Below are 18,115 nucleotides of genomic sequence, written 5' to 3' on the forward strand. Positions count from 1 at the left end.
TTTCTGTGAGATGCAAAGACTCTGGGCATTTTGAGTTAGAAGTCATTGATTCTGAGCTGAGATGTAAGGGAAAGCATCATGGAATAAATGACATCTGAGTTGAGCCTGAGCGGTGGAGAGGCAGGAGGTGGAAATGAGGAAATAACCTTTAAACATAGCAGTTAACTACAAATCCGTGTGATGTCTCTAACCATCTGGCTTGTTCTCTCCTGACAGAACCCCGAGGATGGGCTTTCTGAGGATTCTGGGTAATTTTCCAGCTCCATGGATTGATCTAACCAATGATGGACCAATGAGATGGGAAAGCAGGGGTGCGGGGGGGGGGGTGGGGAGGTGGGAGGTGGGGGGTGTCTGGTGGGAAAGTTAGGCAGAAAAACTGTTTCTTTGCTACTGGAGGAAAAACAAAAAGCTTTCAGACCTGGTTCCTTGATGATGCCATGAGCCATTTGCATGAGCCAGTCTGAAGTCGATTTAACTCAAGACTTTTTGAGGTCTGAGGATGTGTCTTAGTGGCTTAAGTGCTTGCCCAACAAGTATGAGGACCTGAGTTTGGAACCTATGTAAAGCCAGATGCTATGGACAGGAGAATCCCTGCTAGCTCATGGGACAGACTATGCTGTATCTAACCACAGACAGGTTGTGGAACAAAGGTGCCCACACAAACCCACACAGAGGTTCTTATAAGGCTTTTTGATACATGAAATAATAACAATGTTTTCTTAGTTTTATTAACTTTTAGTCTGAGTTTGGACGGTATTACTTGCAGCAGACCAGCATACCTAACCTATCAACTCACCTGTTTGGAACTGCCTTTCCTTTGCGTTGGTTCAGCCCTCAGCTACATGGCTCCTCCTGTTTTTGGATCCTTTGCTTCATTGAGAATGGAGATTAACTTAGAAGGTGGAGATGTGCTTCATCAGTCTCCCCATAGAAGCTCAGGGGAGAAATAAAAAGTGAGCATTAATAAAATGAAAGAAAACCATCACTTAGTGGAGAACCTTGGTTAGCTTGTGTCATCACTTTTCCTGATCATCTGGTTGAGGGGACTCCTTCATTCTCCAGGGAAGACTAAAAACAATGCAGGAAGAGAATGTAGGCGAGCTCTAGGGGAAATTATCCAAATGCTTCCGGTGGGTAATTCCCACAGGGAAGAAAGTCTACTCCTGAACAATCTGTGGGAAGCCCCTAGTGTGTAGCAGGAAGCCTAACTGCAGCAAGCGTGAAGATACACCACCTTCATTCCTGACATTCTGGTTCAAACCCAGTGAGGCCAGCCAGGACACAGCAGAGGTCATGAATTAGTAGCCTGTCACCAGTCTCCACTCACTCTCCAGTCCCCTTTCCAAGCGTTCGTTCGTTCGTTCCTTCCTTCCTTGTGAATACAGAGGACACGAAGCCACTTACCTCAAGACATTTGTGTTTGAGAAGTTCATTAGACAGGGTTCTCTCAGGGAAAAGGAACAGTCTTTTCCTGTCCTGCCAGCCAGCTCCAAAACAATGGCACAGAGACTTCTTACTAATTATGGAAGCTCTGCCTAAAGCTTAGGCTTGTTCCTGACTAGCTCTTTAACTTAAATTAACCTGTTTATATTAATCTCACTTTATCATGTGGCGCTACCTCTTTTCCATCTTGTGCCTTCTGGTTCCTCTGTGTGTCTCCTGGCTTCTCCACCTTTCTCTTCGCAGAATCCACTGTCTCTGGAAGTCCCGCCTAACCTCTTCCTGCCTAGTTATTGCCCACAAGAGCTCTTTATTAAATCAATCAGAAGATGCCTTGGCAAAGACACATCTTCACAGTGTAAAAAATATTCCAAAACAACTAAGTATTGTAAAAGAGGATTTATTAAATTGGCTAAAAGAACAGCTGGCTAGTCCATCAGTGGCCATCTGTGTGCTGGAGAGGCTGAGGATCTGATAGCTGCCCAGCCCTAATCTAGCACTGAAGGGTCGGTCAGAAGATGATTGGAGAGTCCCTGGTCTTTGGTTCACCTTGGAAGCCTGAAGAAGCTTGAGTCTGACAGCAGTGACAACACTCACCAACATGAAGTGAAGGTGGCAAGCAGTACTTACTGCTTTCCCTTCAGCTCTGCATCTGAGAGCTGACCACTCTAAGGGAATCTTTCCTGTTAGTGTTTCTTGGAAATGCTTCACAGACATGCCCAGAGGTGTGTCTCTTATTTGATTCCAACCAAGCTAACAATCAAGGGAGCACTTCATACCCAAAGAAATGTGTTTTCTTCGCTAAAAGTTTACACCTCTATACCAACAGTTGAGACATTTCTAGTTTCAAATAAGCACTTCTTATCCCATCCCAATGGAAAATCAACAGAGGAACACTGGATACATTAAATAGTGGACAAGCCCCCCCCCCCATGCACCGGGTCTTACTGACAAGTGGAGGGGGTTGTACAAGGTCACAGAGCATTACTTCGACTCCACTGTCCTCTGCCAGCTAACACAGGACCTCTCACATATCAACATCCCCCTGCCTGGCTTACCCTACTTATCTTCATGCTCCATTTCTGTAAGTCCTTCACTCCAGGAAGCTTTCCCTTCTTGGCCCAGTAAGTTACATACACTCTGTAGAACCATGGGCTGTCTTGTTCTTCATTTGTCTTAGTTAGTTAACTGAAAATTGTCTTTATAGAAAGGTACGTGCATTTATGCTATGATGCCCTGACTTCCTTATTGCAAGGGCAAGAAAGCACAGGTCAATGACCTTTTCTTGAGACAGTGAGAGAGGTGAACAGAAAATGGATGGTACAACACCTTTTAGGGTTGGAGGTGGGGGAGACTTCTCCAACCAGTTTCCTGCAACTTTTTCTGAGCAGCAGTTCTTAAACTTTCTAAAGCTTTGACCGTCAACCATAAAATTATTTTTTTGCTACCTCATAGCTGCAATTTTGCTACTGTTATGAATCCCAATGTAAGTATCTGATTGTGACCCCAAAGGTCACAGGTTGAGAAACAGTCAGAAACCAAAGCATTATAATCCGATAATTGTTTTGGGGGGGAAGCCTTTCTGTCTCTCTCCCTATAGGAGCTAGAAAGGACTTCTTCGTTCTTACAGGTCCCCTCCCACAATCCTGCAGCCTTATCTCCTGGATGTTGAGAATGTCTTCCTCCCTAACCTAGGGGACCACGCCCATCCTGGCCTCCTTCCAGACTCTTTATGCATGTAACCACATTGCAAACTGTGTTAACTGGAGTTGGATTGGGTTTAAGTGCCCATCTCTGTCCAAGCCTGGGGCTGAGGTTCGGGCTCTCATCTGGAAGCTGAGTAGGAGCACTGCTTCTCTAAGTCGGGGGAAGAGCTATCACCCCGACTGAGCATCTGTTGCTTTTTTTTTTTTTTTTTTTTTTTTTTTTTTAACAAAGAACTTCTTTCCGGTCTAGCAGAGAGCCCTCTAGTCGGCAGCCCCCTTCGTCTGGGCCCGCCCCTCGCAACGAGATCGCGGGGAGGGGCCGAGGCGAAACCGGAGCCTGGCGCCCACCACCCGGGCTGGCGACGTGGCTCCGCGGCCCCGGCCTCCCCCAGCAGCGCCGCGGCCAATGGGCGCGTGAGTGAGGCGGCCCGAGCCTCCCCCGCGCCAGTCGGGCGCGCCCCTCGCTGGGGAGGGGACAGCGGCCAAGGCTCTGAGAATCCCTACTGCCCCGCCACCCTTCTCTGCTCGCGACCATGGCGCGCGGTGGCCGCCTGGGACTCGCCCTGGGGCTGCTGCTGGCGCTGGCGCTGACGCTGCGGGCCAAACCCACTGTGCGCAAGGAGCGCGTAGTGCGGCCCGACTCGGAGCTGGGCGAGCGACCGCCTGAGGACAACCAGAGCTTCCAGTACGATCACGAGGCCTTCCTGGGCAAGGAGGACTCCAAGACCTTCGATCAACTAAGCCCGGACGAGAGCAAGGAGAGGCTGGGGTGAGACCGCGGCCCGGGCCGCGCGGGGCACCACGCAGGGGCCCACGGCAACCTCAGAGGGAGCCACGCGGGACCTCCGGAGCAAAGCGAAAGCGAAATCGTGCCTGTTGGTCACAGCGCCTAGGTCGGAGCCAGGCTCAGCGGCACAAAGTTGCCAGCGGGCGCCCAGACCCCGCGTGGAGGTCGCCGCCACGCCCCGGCTGGGATAGCTTCCCACGGGGAGGCGAGAACGTGGCAGCGGCCGCGGGAGCCGGGAGCAGGAGGGCCCACCCCCTCCTCTAGGTTGCATCAGAAGAGACAGGAGTGAGAGTGAGCCAGAGTTTGTTGGCTGTGGCCTTTTAGTACCCGAGTTCTTTCCCACAGTCTTAGTCCTAGAGAGAGGCGCTTGAGACTTGTTAAAAGCGTCTCAAGACCAAACAGCAATGGGTAAGAGATGAATGAAGGGAGACAGTCGCCTGAGAGAGGCTTATTCCTTGGCCTGGCTCTGGGTCAGGGCAAGATGTTCTTGTCTGACCAGTTATCCCAGAAATCTCATGGGGAGACATAGAAATCAGAGTTTTAAAGGGGTAATTGGAGCTAGTACATGAGGGAACTGATGCACAGACATGGAAACTGATTCCTGGGGCTCTGCTTCCAGCATTATGGGTGAGGCACTCAATTTTTTGGCAACTGGTTGTTAGGGGCAAAAATGGCTGCAGAGTGGCTATAGTAGTGCATTGTGAGCTTAACTTGGAATCAGGAAATAAACCTGGGCAACATCTCAATACCCCCTTCCCTGGTCCCCAGGAGACATTTGGACATTGTGGAGTTATCCTAAAACCTTTTAGAGGGACTATTAGTGAAGACCAGGTGGAGGTGGGTAGGAATACAGCAATCGTACCTGTGGGTCACTAGAGCTTCCAGAGCCTGGCTCCTGAGGGTGGAGGATCTTCGTGTTCTGTTACTATTGAAAAGAACACAGCCTTCTCTGTACTACAGATAGGCCAAGAGTGTTCAATGGAAGAGGATAAATGATACCTATTATGTAGGTGCAACATCTGCCTGTTGTGATAAAAAGACCTTTGGACTTCAAAGTCACCTCTAAACACTATCTTTTATCTGGCAGGGAAGTACTTTCTCTCCTTGTTCGGGACTTAACAATAGGGGCCATTGATAATTCACTTTGTTTTATGCTTTGAGGCCCTGGAGACTGGTTTATTCTGGGGCCCTGATTGCAGCCTTTCTGCATTGTCTCTGAAAGGAGGAGGAGGGAAGAAAGAGTTAGGGACTGGAAACACTAAGTTTAGGGCTTCTGGCTTCGTTTAATTTCTTCATCAGGGTGGTTAGCGTAAGTGGCAGCTATGAGTGTTAATGGAATGCTCTGGGTTTGATCCTTGTGTGGAGACCTTGATTTTGTTCTTTTATTCATGTGGCAAGTATTGCCGTGGCTATTGTGATTGACATCTGGCAGATACAAAGATGTCTCAGGGTGCTGGCCATCCCATGTGAGGACAGGCCAATGATTTCAGGATTACTGTGTTGGTGACACAGTAAAACATCATTGTCCCTGTGTTTATCTGGGGCCCCTGGAGCTTCAGGTTGGAGAGAGGTGCTTGGGTCTTACGGATGAGATGATTCAAAGGTTGATTGGTGTACAGTAGCAGAAAGGTGTTCCTGAAGCAAGGGGCCAACTTGTTTATCGGGGTTTTGAACTCTTGTGAGGCAGGATGGGTGCTGGACCCCTCAAAAGCAGAGAAGAGGAAATGGGAGGTAGAAGAGGAGGGAAAATAAAGGGCAGAGGGAAGGACCTCAAGGAGGCAGAGATGCTATCTGTGCGTTGGACAGGATGTCCTAATTCACAAACGTTGGGAAAGCCTGTCTGGGTGTTAGGACAGGAAAGATGCAGACAGGGTGGCAGCACCTGCCCTTGACCCCATGTTAAGGAAGGAACCAAGAGTAACATCTGGGTCCCTGGCCTGAGCCCCTTCCCTTCTAAGGTAATATGGACCAGAACTGGGCTAGGTCTTTTGGAAATGACTGGTCTAGCCTGGGACTAAGTATGATTAGTTGCCTCCCTGTCTCAACAGCCCCCTCCCCCCAAGTCTGGGCTGCTGAGGGAGGAACTTGGCTGGACCCAGGCAACTTTGTTTCTGTCACTTGGCCATCTATTGAAAACACACATCGTCATTAAGATCTCTGGAAACATCATGAAGATCTCTGAAGGGTTGTGACGTAAAGGCTGCATACAGTCTCAGTGGCTTCATACAGTCTTAGCAAAATATAAACTACTTTCCAAAGTTGGGAGTGAGTTCAACTGTCCACCCAGTTTCTGGTTTCTCTTGGCTGACAGGGGAACTCCATTTGCCCTAGGCCTTTCCTGGAGGCTTTACTCATTTAACATTTTTGCTGAGAATTGGAATTTTCCTTCCATTCGTGACCAACATTGTTGTCCTGAGGAAAGGACCCTCCTCCATTGTTACATTTCTTGTCACTTGGGTGTTTCTGCTTACACTGGGAAAAGTGAGGCTCAGAGACTGGCTTGCGATCCCACAGAATACAGGAGGCAGAGTGTTGTGACTAAAGTGTGCAGAGTCTTATCTACATTCCGTTTCCTTCCTCAGGTTCTTCCTCTTGTGACCTTTCAAAAGAGGTCAAGATCACTCCTATTACTCCAGTAAACAGTTTTAGAGTTCTTGCTGTATATCAGACTGAGCTATGCCCTGGGTGTTGATTGGTGTAAATTAAATGCTATTCTTTCTTCAAAGGAGGGTTACATGGTCTCATGACATTGCCTAGGGTTCTGTTTCTCAGTGGTGTTGGGTAACCAATGGGCAATGTGTCCTCAGGATTGTCCTGCCTGCACAGTATAGAATGAATTCTGCAGTGTCCGCCTGAGGCTTCCCCAGGGAAGCCTGAAGATGCATGAGATTTAGTTTTCGTTCCAGATCTGTTAAAATTGTGCTTGAAGGGATGATTTAAAGTGGTTAATAATGTCCCCAGGTTCCAGAGAAGTGAGCCGGGGCTCCTTGGATTCCAGTAGGAGATGATGACTTTGTTTGTGCTCACTCTATATACACTCTTTACCTTTCCCACCAAAAGTTATGAGTTATATTTTGAACTATATTTATAAAGAACTAAGGAATTCAGATCCCATTTTTAACTAATCAGTATTAACTGTTAATCAGAACTACTACTGACAAGAAAATTTATCACTGGGGTTGATAGAATTCTCACCCCAAAGAAAGAATCTGAGTCGTTCCTGGCCTGTATGACCTCATCCAGGTGTGTGAAACCTCTGTTACACATCGGCACTAACTTGTGGGTGGGTGTTCAGGAGTTTCCCATAGAGCTGGCTCTCCCAGCTAGGGACTGTTTCACTCAGAGATGGACAGATGGTGAGTTTCAAGACTCAATTTTGCCCAGAACTAGTGCTTAGAATGCTTCAGTAGAATCTAGTTGGAAATTCCTGGGACCCAGGCCATGGTAGAGCTGAAAACCCAAGTGGACACAGTGGTCTGCACCCAATAGCAGGGGTGCTGAGGTCCTTCAGCTGCCAGAGGGCCAGGTTTCTGGTCACTTTACCTGACAGGATTGGTTGTCTCAGGCTTCTTAAGTTTCAAATCCTTGAGTCCAAGGTGGTAGGATGGACAACAAATCCATCATCCTCTGATTAACATAGAATTTCCTGTTGTTGCATTGTACCTCAAGCTAAAAAGAATATGTACTTAACCCAATTACACCTAGCTGTATGCTCTTGGAAACATCATTCCACTTCCCTGGGCCTTGGTTTCTATTAAAGTGAGGGAATTAGACTACCTTGGGGAACACAATACATTTTGTCTTCCAGGTCAGTTCTCATCAGTTGGTAGTGGCAGTCTCCAAAGTCCTGAGCTGAGAATTCTGAGTTTATATCTGGGTTTCAAGATGTCTGCCACTGGCCCTGGTTCCGGGGAGGAGAAGAGATGTCATCCTTGGAAAAGATGAACCTTAAGACCATTCACTCTATCAAAGGACCGTTAGATCACTGATTGGCTGAATCTGTCTTAGTATTTTATAACATTTAAGACTAGAAATTGCTTGACATTTTGCTGGACCAAGACCATACATGTCTTGATTATGGTCTTGAGGGAATATTTTTATCATTATTATTCCTTTTTTTTTTAAACTACAGGAAAATTGTTGATCGAATTGACAGTGATGGAGATGGTCTCGTCACCACCGAGGAGCTGAAAGTTTGGATCAAACGGGTACAGAAAAGATACATCTATGATAATGTCGCCAAAGTCTGGAAGGATTATGATAGGGACAAAGATGAAAGGATCTCCTGGGAAGAATACAAGCAGGCTACCTATGGCTACTACCTAGGTAAGAGGTGCCACAGTGGAGATTGCAGTAGGGAACAAGCTCAGGAGATTCTGTCATCATGGCTACCCTCTTTCAGCCAGATGTCACATCCTTCAAAGTAAAACCTGTTGTGTAACATCCTCCTCTGCCTACTAAGAATGTACCAAGTTGCTTCCTTTGACTGACATAGGGGGAGGTGTCTTAGGTCATGGCCCAGCTTAAACTTAGTTCTCAGAGATGCACACAGAGAAGAAAGGAAAAAGAAAATTTGCTTCCTTCAGTTTCAAATTGCTGCTGCAGTTGGGTAGTAAGGATGAAGTATGCTGGAACCATCATGAGGAAGGACTTCATGAGAAGGGGGCTTTGGAAACTGGGCTTTGAAGAACGGATGTCAGTTTGGAGAGATGGAGAGACTGTGGGGGAGATGGCAGAGTTGGAGGGGCAGAGGCACAGAAATGCATGCATGCATGGTTAGTAGATTAGAGGAGTGTGGTACAGACCCTCCAGATGCCTGGTAGACAGCTGGGAGACAGGCTTGGGGAGGAAGGAAGATAATCAAAGCCAGATTCCGAGAGCTTGAAAGCCAGCAGAGGCATTTAAAAAAGGTATTCTAGAACACACCGGGGATCCTTATAGGTTCTAGTGATGTGATGAATGTAGAAATCTGTAAATAGAGCTCTGGAATTGTGTGGTCCGAAGCCTGTGCTCCTGAGTGTTTTCTGTAAAGCCCCTAATGGGCAAGAAGGCTTCGATTATGAGATGACTTGGAGGGAAGCGAGATGCAAAGGGCCTTTTAGAGAACCCAGTGGGTGGTCAGATCTTTTGTGTGTGTGAAGAACGAATGATCTGGAACAAAAGGTCCTCCTTACAAAGGTTGACCATTGCCGTGTACACCCTGCAGGAAACCCCACTGAATTCCAAGATAGTTCTGATCATCACACCTTTAAAAAGATGCTGCCACGGGATGAGAGACGGTTTAAGGCTTCAGACCTTGATGGCGACCTGACGGCTACTCGGGAGGAGTTCACTGCCTTTCTGCACCCAGAGGAGTTTGAACATATGAAGGAAATTGTAGTTTTGGTGAGAATAGGGGAAATGCAGACTGGGAAAGGACTGTCCCCTCACCTTGTCCCCTTTCCCAAAGAGAGACTCTTTCAGCCTGCTGGGAATTGGGGAAGGACTGAAGTTGAATATGTCAAATCTCTATCTGGCCAGGAAGTAGTCAGAATGAGCACTTAGCTGCAGTAACAAATGCCCCAGTTGAAACCATTCAACACAAAGTCATGAAGGCAGATCTCAACACTAGATGGTACCCAGGCTGCCTCGGTCTTCAGTTCTGCCATCTTTGGGCTTCAGGGTTATCCTGGGAACAGCCAGGGGGCAGACAAAGGACAGAGACAGAATGAAGAAATGTGATAGCCTGCCTTCAGTATTCAGGCCGGGGGGGGGGGGGAAGATGTATGTACCTGTTGTGTTCTTGCCCCACTTAGATCTGTCGAGGCTGAGAGACACCATTTAGACAGACATTCAGAAAGCTGATGGGTTAGTGAGCAGCTAGCTGGACCCTGCTCATTTTTTTGTTGCTGGAATTCTTTTATAGTTTCCTTTTTTTTTCCATATTTGGTTGGTTTGTTTGTTTTCAGCTTGAAAGGAATAGAAACCTTCTGGAAACCTAAAGTGAATTTTTGGCTAGAAAGGCTGCTACTTCCAGCAGTGGTCTCAAGCGAGCAAATGGCTCAGAAGCCAGGCTTATAAGCTGGTCGATGCTTGTCAAGCGTCTTCGTGTCATTGCCTTCCATAGTGTTCCTTTGAGTCCCCTGTGTCTTCATTTTTCATGACATTTAAATAAATGCCATCACCTATTTCCTGGAGAGAGTCAGATCCAATTGCTGGGAAGTTGTTGGGGAAAGAAGTTGTTCTTTAACAGCTCTGAGTATGAGATAGTCAACCAATGATAGAGTCCACCCTTGCCTCAAGACTGCCATGACACCAAGGACTGCGCAGTCGTCCAAGAATCATTTCTCTTTATCACACAACGTCCATTTAGTGATAACTAGTTTTCCAGAGGACAGTGGAGATGGAATTTGCTACTGGGGAATTGTTTGCCTCCAAGCAAGATTGGTGCTCTGGACTCAAGCTGTTTTCTTTGACTTGGGATGTCCTTGAGTTGCTCAGCCAATGGACAATAAATTCACTAAGTTACTGATGCTGGGGGGGGGGGGACAACTAAAAGTCAAATGTAACTAGAGTAGAATACTTTCATAAGTCAGTTAGTTATGCCTCTAATGTTTAATTCTCTATAGTTTTATATGTCCCTGACACCAGCTAAGTATTCCTAGCTTTTAGCTATGGAATCTATTTTTAAGGTCCTTCTAATAGGTGTTTCTTGCATTGTTTTCTCATGGACTCCTAGGGGCGATGTCTGGTGATGGTTGTTGGTTGGTGTGGCGGGGCTTCTTGGGAGCATCATGCTCGGCTGAGTTTATAGATACCATTTTCTTTGAAGAAAGGGTTCTGCCCTTGAAATTCTGGAGAGATGATATGGGGATACCAACCACCACCTGTTCTTTAGTGTAATGAGCTGCCTGGGAGCTAAGAGAATGAGGCATGAGTCACCAAGTGTTTAGCCATTTAAGCCAGACAAAGAGGGCAGTAGGAACCTTGGACTTGCTTCAAGCACGTGGCCATCTTGTGTGTTTCCCCCTTGCTCCCTAGGAAACGCTGGAGGACATCGACAAGAACGGGGATGGCTTTGTGGACCAGGATGAGTACATTGGTGAGTGCTGGCTGCAGTGGCTCAGTATCCACTCTGGGCAGCATTCTTCTCCACCCGCTCCCACCCATAATCTGGTGGCCTCACTTCTGGGAGCTCCCAATAGAGGAGGCCCTTCAGCCCTATTTGTTGCATTAGCCCAGTTGGTGCAAAGCGAGTAATTAAGGTTCCCCCAGGAGAAAAAAAGCAAAAGGACAGCCAGGAGCCAGTACCACAGGGCTCAGGGGTGCTCTTTGTCACACTGCTGTAGAAGTGGGATTGGAGAGCCACAAATGTACAGCCAGACTAAAATAGGGGAGAGAAGTAGACTAAAATTAGATGTGGGCCAGCTAGCTTAGGAGCTCAGACTGTGTGGTCATTTGCCAGTTACAGGCAAGTCCTTGTCAGGGAGGTAAACCTTTCTGTGGTGTGCACAGTTGTCCCTTATTAGAGCCACTCAAACTCTGGTGTTCCATCTCTGGCTGGGAGTACCATATTTGGCATTTTCTTTTAGAGAAACGTCAGGGAGAATTGCCTAACTGAAACTCAGATCCACAATAGCCAGTAGTTCCCAAGCACAAAAATCTGCAGCCAACATGGAAATTTCCATGTGATCCCCACTGACAGTACCGCTGTGGCACGTGGCTCCAACCTCAGGCTGTCATCTTGTAAGGAGCCCTCTTTCCTGTCTCAAGTAAAAGCTGGAGAAATAACTCCATTAGGTACTGACTTCTGGGAAGAGATGGGAAACTTTTGTGAATGCATTTAACAGATGCAGTTACTTACCTTTAGATTATAATACTGAGCCCAAGTTGCCCCATCCTCTGGTTTGCAGTTGTACGATTTTGTACCCATGTATAAAGAGAAGCACCTTTGGTGATGATTGTGAAAAGTCATGGTCCTGGAACTGAACACTTCTGTCTGTCATGGGTAACAGCCAGGTAGCTCTTTGCCTCAGTATTTAAAGTGATCTTGTTGACTGTAGCTTTGTACAATGAGGATGCTAATAGGGACCTCATCAGTGCAAGCGGTGGAGCCTTCCTCTTGAGAGGTCCATAAGGGAACGGAGGGTTTAGAGCTTCAGACCTGTCACCATGACAGCAGTGATTGAATTGGACAGAGAGAAAGGCTTCCTGATAAAAACAAACAATGTGGTGCTTTTGATTAACAGTGTAAGCTCTTGATGGCCCTCCTGAACTCTGCCATGAGATGGTGCCTGCCAGGGGCAAAATTCTGAGTGGCTTTGACTAAAAGACACTTTTCATTGTGTGCACTGTGCGGAGAGTGGGGGAGGTATTCAGCAGCCAATAGTGAGAAAGACTTTATATATGAACTTGTCAGGCAGTGGAACTGATTTCTAGGCTGTTCTCACTTTAGGTAAACCAAGGAATTGCTAGTGTGGTGTACTGGAAAGGGTTCTGGGATCAGGAGCCCTGGCTTTTCCACCCACTGACTGTAAGACCCTGAGAGATTTCGGAAATTCCTGTCTGCGTCAGTTTTCTCTTGTTACACGAGGACAAACAGCACCCGTTCCTGCAGGGTTGAATGAAGCTCAAACCAGCTAATGTGACAGTACTTTTTCAATTTTAGTGTTCAGGGGTGGGCTCAGTTAACGTAGTGCTTGTTGTGAAATCACGAAGACCAGAGTTAATATCTCCAGCATCCATGGAAAACGTTTGGAGTTGTAGCACACACCCAGCACTTAGAAGGCAGAGAGAGCAGGACCCTGGGGCTCGGTGACCAGCCGGTCTCACCAGTCAGCGAACTCCTGGTTCATTAAGAGAGACCCTGTCTCAGAGTACAAGGTGAAATAATTTGATGAAGACACCTGATATAAACCTTTGACCACCACACACATAGGGTACACAGGAACATGTATACACACATACACACACAATACAAGTATCAAGCTATCAGGCATGATTGTTTTTCTTTCTGAAATGTTTTTTTGGGTTTTTTGTTTGTTTGTTTGTTTGTGCCAGTCAGTCACCTTTGGACACTAGTTCTTAGTCAGGATTTGAAGATTCAGCCACTGTTGAATTCTTCATGGATGGGAGTGGGGCAGGTGGTTATACTCAGTTGTGCAATGCAGTGACCCTTCTTCAGTGGTACTTGCTGTGTTGCCCCTTATGTTTGAGTTCCTGGTAAGAGATGCAGTAGCTGAAAACCACGTAGGCTGCCAGCACCCTGTTAATCCCGAGATGCTGCCTTCCCACCCGTTGATGTACTTGTAATACTGGTCGTGACCTCTACGAAAGGCTCCCACAGTGCCACTGGGGGGTGAAATTCCACATCAATATCCAGCTTGGCTGCTCTCCAAGCTTAACCTCCATGAGCTTCTGTTTCAGGGGCACAAGGGACTTCATTTTGAAAACCTAGTGTCCTCATATCCAGCTGTGCTCAAGGGCTGCTGGGAAGGGAATCATTGTATAGGTCTTTCCAAGATAGGATTTCTCTGTATACAGCTTAGTTGTTACACAGAACTCACTCTGTAGACCAGGCTGGCCTGGGACTCAGAGATCTGCCTGCCTCTGCCTCCTGAGTGCTGGGATCAAAGGTGTGAATGCTGGGACTAAAGGCATGGAGCTACCTTGTGGCTTTTCTTCTTTTCCTGCTTCCTTTAAGTGCCTGTTCAGCTGATGACTGACTTTCCTTTTATATTGAAACTTTATACAAAGAGCCTTTTTTTTTCTACTTCGAAACATTTTTTTCCCAAATTGAAACTTTATAACCAAAAGCTTTTTTTGTTCTACACTGAAATCTTACCAAAAAGAGCTTTGGTTTTTGGATTTTTTTTTTTCTTCTGTATTGAAACTTTTTTCCAATTAAGGTTTCAAAATTGTGTTTCCATCAAAAGGAAACCACCCATGGACTGTGAGTAGACAATAACAAGACAATGTATGAGAGCTAGACACAGTAGAACACACCTTTAATCCCATCACTTGGCAGGCAGAGCCAGGCCAATCTCAGAGTTTTCCAGGCAGCCTGATCTCTAGAGCTTAGAGTTCCAGGCCAGCCTGGCTATCTAGTGAAACCCTGTCCCAAAAGCACAAAACAAAAAGCCGTGTTTGAATGTTCCCTTCCTCATTTTTCCTGGCATTTTATAAAATTTTGATAATGATCTAGCTTATAGTAATTGGTAGAGGGGTGCATAAAATAAAAGAAAGCCCTTTGAAAATGAGGCAAGCTTTGATAATCATAGCAGGGATATGGGGGTTGGCAGTGAGCCCACTGTGGTCCTGTGCAGCCTCCAGTCAGACAGTGGGTTGCATCTTCACATCATGTTCATTTGTAAAATGGGAGAGCAGCAGCTACTTCAGATGACGTAAAGGAACTGAAAGGAAAATGTATATAGTCACTTCCTAATGTACCTGGGCTGGGGAAAGTACCCAGTATTGTTTTGTTTGCTTTCACCTTTATAGTGCCAGTTGGCATAGAGGCTTATGGAATAGAGGTTCTCCAGAAGGAGCCCTTTGGTCTTCATAAACATGATTTAACCATTATTATCTCCATTTTATAAGCTTTGGGCTCAGACACTGAACTAAGAGATCCTAGGGCTCATCTTCTGAATTCTAACCAAGTCTTCCTGTCACACCTCATGGTGTCTTGCATAGATTAGTGGCCATTCCTCAGCTCTGTACCCAACTGTGATTTAGCACTCTCCACAGGTCATCACCCTTCCAAAACCTCAGGGGTCAAGTTTTTTGTCTTCTGTAACTGAGAACAGCTTTGCCTTCTAGCGGACATGTTTTCCCACGAGGACAACGGCCCTGAGCCAGACTGGGTTTTGTCCGAACGGGAGCAGTTCAATGATTTCCGAGATCTGAACAAGGATGGGAAGCTGGACAAGGATGAGATTCGCCACTGGATCCTCCCTCAGGACTATGACCACGCACAGGCTGAGGCCCGGCACCTGGTTTATGAGTCAGACAAAAACAAGGTAGCTTCCACACTCAGAGCCATTGATTGACAGGAAGCAGTTTGTTCAAGATTGGGTTTATTTGCCTTGTTAGCGATAACATTGGCTCCATTTGGCTGTGTGCCTGCACCCTCCGGTAGAAACCTGAACATTACTTACGCCTGTACAGTGACAGCTACAGTGAGGAACTTAGGCTTCATCTTGCCTGGGCTATGTACTAAAATTACTAAGTCATGAATGAGCTCCAGGGTGGGATGTTAAAGCATTAATATCTTTGATATAGTCCGGGCATGGATTTGAGAAATTAACACAGTAGTATGACCTGAGGTGAGCTTAATCCTCCCTTCATGCAGTCATCAGATATTCCTTGTTCCGTGTGTGTGTGTGTGTGTGTGTGTGTGTGTGTGTGTGTGTGTGTGTGTGTGTGTGTGTGTGTGTGTGTGTTGGGGGGGGGGCTCTAATGATTGCCAGTATTTCCATATCCTCTGATAGGTATCTAAGTAATTAGGGGCTGGGAGTGTTTATAGCTCAGGAGTAGAGCACTGGGCTATCATGAGTCAGACTCAGACTCTGGGTTCCGTCCCTAGTAGTATAGTAATTTTAATTTGTTAGAATCCAAGTGGTAAGATTAAGACAAAATTCCTGCCTCATCTGACTTTGTTACTTGCCCCATCTGCAGACCCACATGTTACATAGTGGGGCCATGAAAGGGAAGTGGGATCCCTATAGCCGGTTCCGGGAATGCCCGCACTGCTTGTGGAGGCTGTCCATCTTCTGAACTCTTGGGGACCTGCCTGAGGCACTCACTGTAGCACAGCTTTCACAGACCAGCTTGGAGGTTAGCATGGCAGTCACGGGAGATGGGAGGGGAACACCAAAGCTCCTAGGCTATTAGATGTGCTGTTTGTAACTCTGCAGATCAGTGAAACAAGGTGGGCAGAATGACGAATGGTAGGCATAGCGCTCCCAGCACCTCCTGACAGCTCTTCTGTCTTCCCACAGGATGAGATGCTAACCAAGGAGGAGATTCTAGACAACTGGAACATGTTTGTGGGAAGCCAGGCTACCAATTACGGGGAAGATCTTACAAAAAACCACGATGAACTCTGAAAAAACGCTCATCCTGTTGTGGCCGACTGTGGGGGCATTCTTCAGGTGTGCTGGGCGGGTGCTACAGTTGTCAGGTGCACAGCAGTTGTGTCCCTAAACAAGGAGATTATTCCTCAGATTGGGGTAAAAATGAGCTTTCATTCCATATTTACTGGAAAATAGCCATTGCTGTTTATTCCAGTAGGATTTCCCCTGAAACACATTAAAATCTTGGCAATTGCATTTCTCTTGGGGGAAACAATTGCTACGATGTGGCTTACTAGTCTGACCTCTCCCAACTTTTTAAAGGAACAGGAAGAAAATGTGAAAGGCTTCAGTTGCTGGGGGTGGAGCACGCCATGCAGAGTGACTGATCCGTATTTGAACTATGAGATTTTGGATTTTATCATTGCCACTGTTAAACAGTGGTGAAGGAAAAGTCTGAAGAAGTAAATGTTGTATTGTCCTAGGTCGGCTAACCTTGGAGCAGGCATAAGTATTTCAAATGCTTTATGTTTTGAGCTGTTACTGTAAATGGTATATAAACTTTTATGTGTTTCTTCTGTATGGGCCTGCTAATGTGCACAATAATACCATATCTTTGGATTTTTTTGTTTTTATACTAAAAAGCAATCAAAAAAGATAATGTGAACAAGAAAGGAATTTTAGAGATGAATGCCAGGTATTTAAAAAACTGTATGACCATGGTCAACACTTTAACTATACTTGAGAATTTTTTTTCATGTTAATGAGCAGGTCTGGTTTTTGAAATAGTGAATAGAAATACAGTTCTTTCCTGGGTGTGAGTCTGTGCAGGTCAAGGGAATCCAGAGGTAGTGGCATTTATTGCTTGTTGAGTCCTCAGTCTTTGAGTCTGCTTCCAGCATCGCTTATGTGAAGAAAACAGGCCAAGGTGATAATCTAAGCCATTGACCAAACTAGCTGGAGTAACGGTTTGCAGATGAAATTCCACCTCAGGAATTGAACGGGAGGTGAATGGAATAAAGGATACCCTTGAGGATTTCCCAGTGTGTCTTGTGGTGTTTGACGTCATAGAAAGTGTGGTTTCATTATTCCTCTTGAATTAAACAGTAATAGGCATCCATGGGTCAGATTGACACGGATTAGGTTATCAGCAAGTAAAAATCTATCTGTAGCTGCTGACTTCACCACCGTGTGCTTCATGTCAGTCTCTGAAGTTAGGCAACTTGGTGTCATTTTCATAGTAGCATCTTTCTAAGACAGGTTTTAACTGGAAAATCCAGACCTCTGACCATTACCTGTGAGGCCTGCCTGACAGGATCCAGCCCTGCCTACCCCTGAGCACTGCCCATTTACTCCCCCTTTTTCCTCACGTTTCTCTCCCGCCCCCTTACTCCATGTTCCACCCCCACTAACTTTGCTGTCCTGAGTACATTTAAGTGTTGCTAAGATTCCCTCTCTGGGTAAGATGAACAATGTCCTAATGAGAAACCAAAGAGTGGTTCCACCAGAGTTCACCATGGGGAAGCAAAGAGCCTGCTGGGTTTGCATACAAAGCGTGGATGAAGAGGTACTGACAAGAACAGCCATGCTGCAGATGCTGCATGGACTATATAGCTTCCTCACAGCCACAAAAACCCAAACCACAAGGCCACATTTCAGTTAGGTTAGGACAGAATTGCATACACATGACCAGAAGAGCCCCCAGATACTCAGTCGAGGGCCCACTGACCCTCTCCAGAAATCCTCATGGACCCTCCCAAGTAGGCATAGCTGATCTCATGAAGAAGGAGGATATTTGGCTCTGAGGATGACATTTTAGGTCCTTCCCAGGTCAAGCCCTTTGCACCTCCTTCCCCTTCAGATTCAGGACATGTACCCTGCCCCCATCTCTCACATTCCCCTCAATGAGGCCTTTCAGACTCCACATTTAAAAGCCCCAACTCTCTCCCTACCATGCCCTGGTATGTTTCATGCCTTGGTGTGTATTAGACCTTTAGATAAGGCGGGGCATTGGTGACACACACTTTTAATTCCAGCACTTGGGAGGCAGAGGCAGGTGGATCTCTGTGAGTACAAGGCCAGCCTGGTCTACAAAGCAAGTGCCAGGATAGGCTCCAAAGCTTCACAGAGAA

The 18,115-nt window shown here is 46.5% G+C and overlaps 1 protein-coding gene and 1 pseudogene across 2 annotated transcripts; one reads left to right on the top strand and one right to left on the bottom strand.

Annotated features, from left to right (window-relative positions):
- Positions 1-3,503: 3,503 nt before the first annotated feature.
- Positions 3,504-17,022, top strand: Rcn1 (reticulocalbin 1). 2 transcript variants are annotated; one of them, XR_004770476.1, is made up of 7 exons: positions 3,504-3,915; positions 8,066-8,259; positions 9,140-9,318; positions 10,954-11,014; positions 14,731-14,930; positions 15,589-15,747; positions 15,912-17,022. XR_004770476.1 is itself a non-coding variant. In XM_035446312.1 (7 exons), the coding sequence occupies exons 1-6, from the start codon at positions 3,680-3,682 to the stop codon at positions 16,017-16,019; spliced, it is 978 nt and encodes a 325-aa protein (XP_035302203.1). In that variant the 5' UTR covers positions 3,516-3,679; the 3' UTR covers positions 16,020-16,064; positions 16,308-17,022. The 2 variants fall into 2 exon arrangements, 1 of the variants encoding a protein (XP_035302203.1); XM_035446312.1 differs by lacking the exon at positions 15,589-15,747 and having other exon boundaries at positions 3,516-3,915; positions 15,912-16,064; positions 16,308-17,022.
- On the bottom strand, positions 13,093-13,356 carry LOC118238508 (annotated as a pseudogene).
- Positions 17,023-18,115: the final 1,093 nt, after the last annotated feature.

Source organism: Cricetulus griseus, chromosome 6 (assembly GCF_003668045.3).
Source record: "Cricetulus griseus strain 17A/GY chromosome 6, alternate assembly CriGri-PICRH-1.0, whole genome shotgun sequence".
Lineage (NCBI taxonomy): Eukaryota > Metazoa > Chordata > Mammalia > Rodentia > Cricetidae > Cricetulus > Cricetulus griseus.